We start from the raw sequence: 10,825 nt of genomic DNA, 5'->3' as shown, positions 1-10,825 counted from the left end.
AGCCATTTAATTGAAGGCCCTAGGCAGTTGGGGATTCTAGAAGAGGCAGTCCAACAAGACCTGAGAGCAATCGAGATCTCCGTTACTGCCCTAGAAAAGTCTTTAACTTCGCTATCGGAAGTGGTCCTGCAAAATAGACGAGGACTGGACTTACTGTTCTTAAAGGAAGGTGGTCTGTGCACTGCCCTGAAGGAAAACTGTTGCTTCTACATGGATCATACAGGTGTAGTAAGGGAATTGATGACAAAACTCAGGGAGAGACTGGATGCAAGGGAAAAATCCCTACGAGGCTCCTAAAGCTGGTTAGAGGGATGGTATAAAAAGTCACCCTGGATGACCACCCTGCTTTCAGCCCTCACTGGGCCTCTAATTGTTCTGCTCCTAGTACTAATGATTGGACCATATGTCCTAAATCAGATTTCAGGCTTTGTCCGTTCCCAAGTAGACGGGGTTAAAATGATGGTCCTAAGACAAAGATATCAGTCTATACCAGGGAATGACCTTTAGGATTAAAGGTCAGCACAAAAAAAAGGGGGGGAATGAAAGGCCATTGTAAGGGAAACAAACCCCTCCCCACTAGCTCTGCTAATTGTAGATTCAGTGGGAAATATTGCACTCTGCCCCCATGCCCCATACCAGAAAGTTAGCCCATCATGCTGTGCTAACAGGATGCTTGCAGGATAACTGCCTGTGGTTGTGCTTGCAAGATAAATTGCTTGAGAAGAATGCTTGCCAAATAACCCCTTGATAGATAAGCTTGGAATTCGTTTACCCACCCAGATTCTGAGAAAGACCGCGGAGACATCTGGCCCCCAGATGTCTGCACTCTGGATGACCCCGCTCCCCTGCCCTGATAGAACCACCTCATAAAAGGCCTGCGAGCCTTAGACTCGGGGTCACCAGTCATTTCTCGCACTGGTGGCCCATGAGCTCGTGCTAATAAAGCTTCTTTTGTGACCCGATATCGGAGTGAAGCTCTCTGTTTTGGACGCCGACCCCAACAGTCTCCCTGGTTATCATTCTTTCAACAGGGGGTCCTATGCAAGGCCTTAGGAGAGCAATGCTGTTTTTATGCTAACCACTCAGGAGTCATTAGAAATTACATGGCCCTGCTAAAAAAGCAGATCCATGACAGAGAAAGTCAGCAACAACAAAGAAATCACTTTGGTATCTACTGTAGCTAGCCCCTTAATTATCTTGTTTGCATGTCAGATGTTTGCAATGAGATTCATAACAATGGTGAAACTACAGTTATGAAATAGCAATGGAAAAAATTTGTAATGAGAATCACCACAACATGGGAAACTATGCTGAAAAGTCAAAGCATTGGGAAAGTTGAGAACCAATGGCCTAGAGAACGACTCTCCTTATCTAAGGTCTATTCAGGCTAACAATGACCAATTTATGCCTAACCTTGCTTCTACTTATATATTGGTAAGTTTTAAAGGGGCTGAGGAGGAATATAAGAATTGGTGAAAATGTTTTTTTTAACACCCCAAAAGAGGCAGCTGAGTCTTCCCAATGTTCCTAGCTGCAACAGAATCCTACACTCCAAGCCCATGCCTTGGCAGATGCCCTGAGGCCACTGGGGGACAAGGGAAGTCATACATGAGGCTCCATCCCACCAGAGCTCAACTCAAATCAACTCTGCCAGGAGCCTGTATCATATGCATCCTGGGGCCACTGGTCATGGTATTGCCCTGACCTTCAGCCACTCACAAAGCCATGCCCTGTCTGCCAACAACCTGGACACTGGAGATCAGAATGGCCTGTGCAGATTCACCCTCTTTGCTACACCATGGAGGTCAAGCCTCACCAACCCTGGCATGTGACTTTCCTAGCCTTTGAACTCCTAAACCTGGCAGAGGACTGATGGCCCCTAGACCAGTTAAAGAATTAAAAGGGAGGAAAATTTCAAAGCCAAGCTATGTCAAAATTTATTCAGACAGAACTATTCTATTAGTTTAAGAGAAACTCCCCACAGCAGGTAAGGTGCAAATCTCTGCAGCTTCCTGTAAAAGGATGGAGAAGAGAAGAGAAAAGCCATGGAGTTTGTAATAATTTACCTATGAGACCAAAACAGGAAAAATAAACCTTGCAGGTTAATAGTTCTGTTTGCTGTTAGGAATGAGTTCCTGTTTGTCCTGTGTTTGTTTGACACATATGCACCAGATGTGCTTGATCACATGTGGGTATGAAGTATGTGGCCAGGAAATACGTCAGTATGTAAGCTAGCCCCTGATTGGACTTAGGCTAGAAGTACATAGGAATACTTCAGGATGTATGCTTGTCCCTGACTGGACCTGTTAGGAAATGTAGTAAATTGTGGGGTTTGGCTTTTTAAGCCTTTGCAAAATGTGATTCATAGCCATTTCCTGGGAATCCCAGAGTGGTCTTGGCCAAATCCCATCCTCCTGGTCAATATTTAATTAAATTTTGCTTAGGATTTGGCTTAAGATTGTGGTCGTGGTCTTATTCTCAATAGGTGAGATAAACATTGGTGTGGAGATCCTGCCTTCTACATGGTAGCAGGTACTCAAATTGGGGGAGGGTGGCTTTAGAACAGTGGTTCTCAACCTTCCAAATGCAGCAACCATTTAATAAAGTTCTTCATGTTGTGGTGACCCTCAACCATAAAATTATTTTTGTTGCTGTTTCATAACTGTAATTTTGATACTGCTATGAATCATAATATAAATATCTGTGTTTTCCAATGATATCAGGGTCATTGGACCTCTCAAAGGGGCTGTGACCCACAGGTTGAGAGCTACTGCTTTAGAGGAAGAGTATAGGTCAAAGTATTAGGAAAAAAAAAAAAACATGCTCAGAAAAGATATAGAAAAGGAAAAGGTATATTTTTCTGAGAAATTCAGAAATTTATGTGGATTTACAAAGTGGCACGTATGCACTGTCTATGAAGGGTTTAAACTTTCCCACTTTTACAACTGAGTTTAGGTTTCAGTTCTCTGTAAGGGGCAAAACAAGTGTCTCTCCCAACAAAGGGCCATTTATCAATAATACCCTTACATTCAGGGACAAGAGGGAGAGGCCTGAGGACGCCCTACAATGTCTCAAGGACAAATCCTGCAACCACCATTCTGAGTCATGTCTGGACTTGCCCAAACTTGCTCAAGTATGTCCGAAAATGGTAAATCAGAACCTCAACCAATTAAAAGTATGCTAGTGTAACTTCTGCTTGCTTGACCAATTATGTTTGAGATGACCTAACTGTTCCTGAAATCCCCCTAGCTGTGCTTAAAAGGAGCTCTTTGTTCTTGCATGCTATTTGAGTCTGGGGTCTTCCTTCAGTGTGTTCTCAGGCCCCTATACTTAAAAGTCTCTGGTAGGTGGCAGGAATTTGGGGGGAAAGAAGTTCAGAATCTCACCACAAGGATAATTATTTTGCCTGTCTGTTTAGCATGGCTTAAGGTAAGCCAGCTTTCCTAAGAGTGGTCCTAACTTCTGTTTGGAGACACAACAAACCTCTGAACTGGACTACTTTATAGGTAGAAAGATAAGTTTACTGAGGAGAAAAAGTGCCAGATTGTCTCAGAGAGCAGAGAATAGCAACAAGGAAAAGCCTTGCCAATTTTCTTGGGGCAAGCAGCAGTGGGAGGTGGCATATGGGCCAGAATCACCTGGGAGTTAGTATGGGGACTTTGATCTGATGCAGGCTCCTTGGGTTATCTTGAGCTAGGTCTTATTTGCCCAATTTGACCTCTGGGGCCAGGGAAGGGAAGTAGTGGCTTTCCTAACAAGCAGAAACCAGCCTTAGGAGATTCTTGAGGAATGTTGAGTTTAGGTTTTTGTTTACCTGATAAGAATTCTGACTGGGTTAGGCCAGGTCAGTCAGGTCAGCAGCATGGTCCTTTTGGGGGCCCCTGGGACCTAACATCTTCCTGAGGGATGGTTGCTTGGCCAGGTGATTGATCCAACAAGTGGATTGATTTTTTTATATTTTCAGTACCTGGAATGTTAGTTTTCTACCCATGCCAGGCAATTCTTTCTCTTGAGCAGAAGGAACCAGTTTTCCCTTAAGGGAAACTGTTGTAGGATTACTGTTTTTAGAGGAAAATGGAAGATCAGGGGGTCTGCTTTGAATTTGTTAGTTTTCAAGGGTCTTTAACTTAACATATTTTTTCCCAGAGTGGCATATTTTGGGGTGGTGCACCCAGCACCCTTCTAGTGACCTGGTCAGTGTGCATGCACTCAGTGTTGTGGACTCAGGGTTGGTTTGAGTGTTTCTGCTGCTTTCATAATGGAGCTCAGAGGTTGCCTAGTTCACTTTGGGGAACTGACTTTGCCCAAGGGTGTTTTAACATTCATCCACATTAAAGATCTGCTGAAATGTCAACAAACTTTGAAAGAGAGCTATTAGCAATGCAAATGCAAGCTCCCTGCACTAAAGAGAAACACAATAAATAAAACTGGAAAGGTAATTTTTGTTGTTGTTAAAAGACTCCTAGGTATATTGCTCAAACTAAAGTTTTCAGTAGGCCTTGGGTAGTCCATCACCCTTATCTGTTATGCTAGTCAACTACACCATTCCATTAATCATCAGGACATAGTGACAGCTGAAAAAAGTCTTCAGGTTGAAGAGTTCTTTTCTGGAAAGCTCCTATACTTTCTTAACTGCACTTGGTAGCCAGCAGCTTTCCAAGGCCCCTTTTGGGTCCTGGCTTATAAAAAGATCACTCAGAAGATTGCACAGGTGTCCAGGAAATGAACTCATTTTAATGGACTCCCCACAACCACAAGCTTCTGAGATGAGGCTACTTTGCCCTATGCCTAAGGTAAATGGATGTTTAGGGTCTTGGTAATCATTGCCATTCAAATCCCAGCTTCTTCTCATTTGTTGTGGGTGTTGGGGATCTCCCCTGGAGCTGCCCTCTCCAGACCCCACCTAAAGAAAGCCAGCCAAAGGTCAGTTACTCCCCTGGGGCTGTTCATGTCTGCAGGTATTTCAGACCTGCCACATGATTTCTCTCCTGCCATGTGATTTCTTACCCAAGCGTTGCTTTACTCTGTTTATTAAATCTGGTCTTATTAACTCAGATTGATTTGGCCTATTATATGGGCAGAGGATACCCAATAACTAAGGATCCAATACTTATCAGTGGGCAGTGGGCAGTGAGATCCAGTCTTCACTGGGGTTTTATCCTTTCAAGATCAGCCCTCAGTCTTGTGTGGAAGCCATTTGAAATTTTTTAAGGTGTTCACAGAATCTGACTTAGGTACACTGGCTTGATCCAGAGCCAGCTGTGGAGGAAACTCTCTAGCTTTCTGATTTCCATCCCACCTGACTTTCTTGCTCAAAAGCCAAATTGGTTATGTACTCTCTTTTTGGGAGAAAAATCAGCTAGCTCAAGGTATAATTTATCCATGTCTGTGTTTCTGAGTTACAGTTTTGAGGGCTATGATGAATCAGACAGAATTACTTTTATATAATCCATGGCTTTGGAGAGGACCTTTTTCCTGCAGCAGCTAGGTAGATAGACAGATGATAGACAGATAGATAGATAGATACATAGATAGATAGATAGATAGATAGATAGATAGATAAGATAGATGTTAATTGTGGTAGTTAATCTTAATTATCAGTTTGTTGGAAGTGATTACCATGGAAATGTCCACATAAAAACCATAGCTCTCATCTTTTTTTTTTTTTTTTTTTTTTTTTTTAAACAAGAAGTTTATTTAAACAACAAGATACTTGACTTGAAGGGAAAACTATCTAGGATCATTTTGTTCAAGAGTAATTTACCTCTACTTAAAGACAGATTGCCCTTCATGTAACAGCTATGTACAAAAAAGTTATAAAATTGTCCTTGGTTTTACAATGATAAATGAAAAACATTAAAATTCTCCAATCAAACAAGGTATTCAAGGATTTTGTTGTTGGGTTCTTTTGTTAAAATGTTGAGAGCAAAATAACTTACTGGAATATAAAGATAAGAGCTGAATGAGCATGCCACTAATGGAGAAAGAGGATATTTTCACAGAACCAGTACTTTCCCCCAGACCATCTCCATCTGATGTCAATCAAAAGACAACACTGGCCATTTAGTTTAAAAAAGAAAAAGAAAAAAAAGTACAAATGCTTGTGCACATACATCAGTTACCTTATGTACAATAAAGAAATGGGGACAGGGAGATGAAAGAATAGAGAAAACTATAGTGTAGTAGTCAGGATATGGTGGAACCAAATTGCGTCTTTCTAATTGCAAATGTATTCTTGGTCTATAGCAAAATTCTGGAGTAAAGTAGTAGGTTCCCTTTTTAGTAGACACCTCCTGTCTGCTGCTGAAACATATCAATCATATCTTCATCCTTCATTTCCAACTGTGCAGGTGTATCTGTTTCATTGATTGGTTGCCCATCAAACTGGAATCTGATCTGCCTCATTGACAAACCCTGTCGTTCACAATAGGCTTTCATTAGTTTACTAAGTGGTGTATGTCTCTTAATCTTAAACTGCACCACAGAACCATCCTGCTCCTCCACCTTTAAATTAATATGATCATTGTTCTCAGTCTTGATTCCTTCTTGGGTTTCTTGTCGACCTTGGTGAGCACTGGAATCTCCTCAACTGCCGCTTCACAAAAAAGGCACCTGTCTGCACTGAAGGCACACACAAGCAGCACCAGGAGCAGCAGAAGAAGCCATAGCTCTCATCTTAAAGGGTATAGGAGCTTATTCTTGAGACATTTTGAATAACCGTGACCTGGGAACACAGATTTAGGTTGCCCCAAATTCCATGTTTCAATGCAGAAGCAGTTTCAAGAAGTTTTTTTTTTTTAAAATTAACTAATTAATTATTTATAGTTTTACAGATTAGAGAAAGTCATACAGAGACAAGTTTAAGATGTATCTGTGGGGACAAGGGGATGCAGGCATAAGATGCTATCTGATAGCATTCTTAGTTTTGGGGTTGGTAGAAGCTAGTTGCCTGCTAAGTCAATAGATTCTAAAAGGTTTTTGTCTATTGTCACAGGATGTTAGTTCTGACACAGGGGTGCAGGTCAGAGGTGGGGGAGGTCAGGAATGACTATTCCAGAGGGCTAGAACTCAGCCTGAGATAAGGTAATTAGCCATTAGCCTCTGGTCCTGAAATATTGCAGTCTCCACAGTACTAATTCTAAACAGCCAATCAGCCTCTGTAGATACAGAATCCTTTCAGGGGTGTTCATTCACAGCCAGATGGAGCTTCTTTCCAGAAACAAACATCTGGACATCTCTGTGAGGACATTCATACTTGAGTTAATTATACTGGGGAGACCCATTCCTAAATGTGAACAATGCCAGTCACCAGGCTTGTTCCTGATGGGAAAGGAGACAGAGATCCGAGTACTAGAGCACAGCATTTGCCTCTCTCCACATTCGGACAGCGGACATGATGTGACCAGTTGCCCCATACTTCTGCTCCCATGCCCTCCTGCCATGATGCACTTTACCTTCAAACTATGAGCCATATAAATCCCTCCTTTCTTCAGTTGCTCATCAGCTATTTTGTTGCAGAAACAGGAAGAGTAGCTATTACTAATACATGTGCATACATGCATGCTTATACACACACACACACACACACACACACACACACAAACACACATAGATAAAAACACTCTAGCACAGATAAACGTGAGAACACAAGACATCTGTATCATCGGCAATGCATAGTATGGTTTTACACATTTTACTTTGGCAAATGTACCTTCTTTATGAAAGTGCTAAACTGCATTTCTAAATTCATCATTGAGAATAGTTACAGAAGAGTTCCAGAAACTTTAAAAAGTATTTGGGATAAACCATGAGCATGTGAGCATAAGGCTTCTGTAAGATGTATCTATAAGATTTATCTTTTAAAGTAGACTGTTCCCTTTCTCATTCTATATTGTAAGTTAAATAAAAATTTTCATAGAAAATGGAATTTAACTTGTCTACTGAGCATTAAGTCAAGTGAGAACATGTTTGCTTTGGATCTTTTCTCATCTCTAGGAACTTTTAAGACCAATGAACCCAAGTTTATTTTAAACATAAATAAGCCATTTATATCTCAAGTTAGATTTGTTGGGTTTCTGCTGAACATCAAGCAGCCCTTTCTTGATTCCATGAACATTCGGTATCTATCTTGGCTTACAGCCAGGTGTGAGGTGCTGTGGCCTTTCCCCCATATATTCTTGCTCAAGACTTTAGCTTCTGTTTTCTCCAGAAAACACAAAATTTCTTATCAAACACCTATCAACTCATAGAATAATTCCTCTTTTTGGAGAACTTTCCTTGAGCAACAGTTCTTGATATTAGCTGATAAATAGACTCCTTTGTGCAAAATCCTTTTGCCAGGATTTATACTAACTATTGCTTAACTGGAAACCCGAGTGATTTTTATTGACACAATTGAGCCTATGTAGTTTATTTGGGACTGCACTCTCCCCCATATTACCGTCCTTTGTGTTTATATTTACATTTCATTTATTTTTGGTTTTTAAAATCATATTATTAATTAAAATTAGAATTACTTCACTTTCTCCCCCTCCAGCCCTTCCAAGGACTCCTCCACTCTCAAGTTGATAGCTTCTTTTTCTTTATTTTTCTTACTTACACTCACACCACACACACACACACACACACACACACACACACACACACACACACACAGGAGCGCAAACATATAACTGAAATGTTCGAGTCCATTTTTGTTGCTTGTGTGTGTATGGTTTCAGGACTGACCACTACACATTTCAGTTTCAAACAGTGACTTAAGTAAACAGACTGATGAGTGACAGAGCAGTGTCCAATGTCAATCCAGCACGATGCTCTCCCCTCCCCAAGCCTAGGAGCTAGGCTTGCTTGCCAAGGTGCTGCTCTATTTATTCTTAAGAAATGTAAAGAAACAAGAATGAGCTTTACAGAGCTCAACAGCTGTGTCTGTGTGGAGTGTACTTCTCTGTGTGAGGTAGAAAAAGACAAGAATGGAGAAAGGACTTCTGGGAGTATATTCAATGTACCCATGAGGGAAGAGGAAAGGAAACAACTTTCTAAAGCAGCTTTTCAAAAAGGAGAATGTTTGTGACTGAATAAGAAAAAGACGTCCACTACGGCTGCTCCCGCTTTCCTCTGCCCCCCACTCAGGAAGCTGCTGCCATCCATATACCATATCAGATCAGAGTGGGCTAGAGGCTGGTCTGTTAGGTCCTTTCGGACCCCGGTCTCTTCGGCTAGGATGGCCTCACAGTTATGGACTAGTTCATTCTCACCCTCCTCCAGGGAGATTGGGAGGAGGGTGGCCGGATTCAAAAGGGACGGGGGCCCAAATGTGATGCGGTCTCGGTCTAGTAGCATTGTCTGGTAATAGGTGGCCCAGGCATTGCTCAGCCATCGTTCAGGCGGCTGGCAAACAATGATCTCTAGCACATGGGGAGCAATGATGGTCAGGTGCTGCCCCAGAGTCAATTTGTCCGCGTCTCTCACCAGAGTAGCCACTGCTGCCACTGCCCGAAGGCAAGTTGGCCACCCTCTAGCCACTGGGTAGAGTCGTTTGGATAAGTAGGCAACGGGCCTTTTCCAGGGTCCGAGAGCTTGCGCTAGTACACCAACCGCCACCCCCTTTTTCTCGTGGAGGTACAGGGTGAAGGGCTTACTCACATCAGGAAGGGCGAGGGCAGGTGCTGACAGGAGTGCCTTCTTCAGCGTCTCGAATGCTGTCTGGTGTTCCTTTTGCCAGACAAAGGGGTTCTTTTCCTTGAGTAAGGGGGAAAACGGCTCGGTTATGGCGGCAAATCCTGGGATCCATAGGCGACAGAACCCTGCCGCACCTAGGAACTCCCGCAGTTGACGGTGATCCAATGGGGCCGGGATGTTGGCCACCGTTTTCTTTCGGGCGTCTGTCAGCCATCTTTTTCCTCCTTCAAGAGAGTAGCCGAGAAAGGTGACTCAGTTCTGGCAAATTTGTGCCTTCTTGGCGGTTGCTCTGTATCCCAATTTTGCCAAGGTACCCAGCAGTTTCTCTGTCCCCCGCCTACAGGCATCTCGATTGTCAGTTGCCAGTAGGAGGTCATCAACGTATTGAAGGAGAGTGACCTCAGGGATTGTCTCTTGGAACTCTCGGAGGTCCCGATGCAAGGCCTCATTGAAGATGGTTGGAGAGTTCTTGAATCCCTGTGGGAGCCTGGTCCAAGTTAACTGCCCTGTTCTCCCTTTCTTGGGGTCTGACCATTCAAAGGCAAAAAGTTTCTGAGAGTCCGGGTGAAGGGGCAGGCAGAAGAAAGCATCCTTCAGGTCTAAAACTGTGTACCAATTTCGTTCTGGGGGCAGCGTACTTAGAAGGTTGTAGGGGTTGGGCACTGTGGGGTGTATGTCCATTACCCGAGTGTTTACTTCCCGTAGGTCTTGGACAGGTCTATAATCATTAGTTCCTGGCTTCCTTACCGGCAGGAGCGGAGTATTCCAATCTGATTGGCATGGTCTTAGTATGCCAAGTTCTAGGAATCGTTCTATGTGGGGTTTGATGCCCTCTCTGGCCTCTCGGCTGAGGGGGTATTTTCTTACCCGAGCTGGAACTGCTGTGGGTTTTAAGGTGACCACAACGGGTGGCTGTTCTACTGCCAGTCCAGGTCCCCCCATCTCTGCCCAAGCCTCCGGGAACCTGCGGGTCCATTCTTCATTTCCCAGTCCTGTGGGGACCATGGTCAGCTGGGCTGCGGGGATGGTGGTCCCATACAGTCGATATTCTTCTGCTGCTGGGAGCTCTAGAGTGAGGAGGTAGAGGTCCCCGACCATGGGATGGGCAAACTTTAATTCAGGTCCTTGGGCGGTGAAAGTTATTTGG

The 10,825-nt window shown here is 43.3% G+C and overlaps 2 protein-coding genes across 3 annotated transcripts in view; one reads left to right on the top strand and one right to left on the bottom strand.

Annotated features, from left to right (window-relative positions):
- Cntnap2 (contactin associated protein 2) overlaps positions 1–10,825 on the top strand; it is a 2,080,708-nt gene that overhangs the window by 1,615,946 nt on the left and 453,937 nt on the right. The window lies entirely within an intron of this gene.
- Positions 6,280–9,892, bottom strand: LOC118580415 (small ubiquitin-related modifier 2-like). Of its 2 annotated transcripts, XM_036182114.1 has the most exons (3): positions 9,865–9,892; positions 6,414–6,542; positions 6,280–6,356 (listed from the first exon to the last, which is right to left on the bottom strand). In XM_036182114.1, the coding sequence occupies exons 1-3, from the start codon at positions 9,890–9,892 to the stop codon at positions 6,280–6,282; spliced, it is 234 nt and encodes a 77-aa protein (XP_036038007.1). The 2 variants fall into 2 exon arrangements, with proteins under 2 accessions (XP_036038007.1, XP_036038006.1); XM_036182113.1 differs by having other exon boundaries at positions 6,280–6,542.

This window comes from Onychomys torridus, chromosome 3 (genome assembly GCF_903995425.1).
Source record: "Onychomys torridus chromosome 3, mOncTor1.1, whole genome shotgun sequence".
Classification (NCBI taxonomy): Eukaryota; Metazoa; Chordata; class Mammalia; order Rodentia; family Cricetidae; genus Onychomys; species Onychomys torridus.
The sequence above is the reverse complement of the archived record's forward strand: the minus strand, read 5'-3'. Positions and strand labels throughout refer to the sequence as shown.

Excerpts from the sequence above, each read along its gene's own strand:
- LOC118580415 (XM_036182113.1), bottom strand. The coding sequence starts at position 9,892 with ATGGCTGACAGACGCCCGAAAGAAAACG. Across the intron at positions 6,543-9,864 it reads CAGACGCCCGAAAGAAAACG|GAATCAAGACTGAGAACAAT; the intron begins GTGGCCAACATC and ends AAACCCAAGAAG.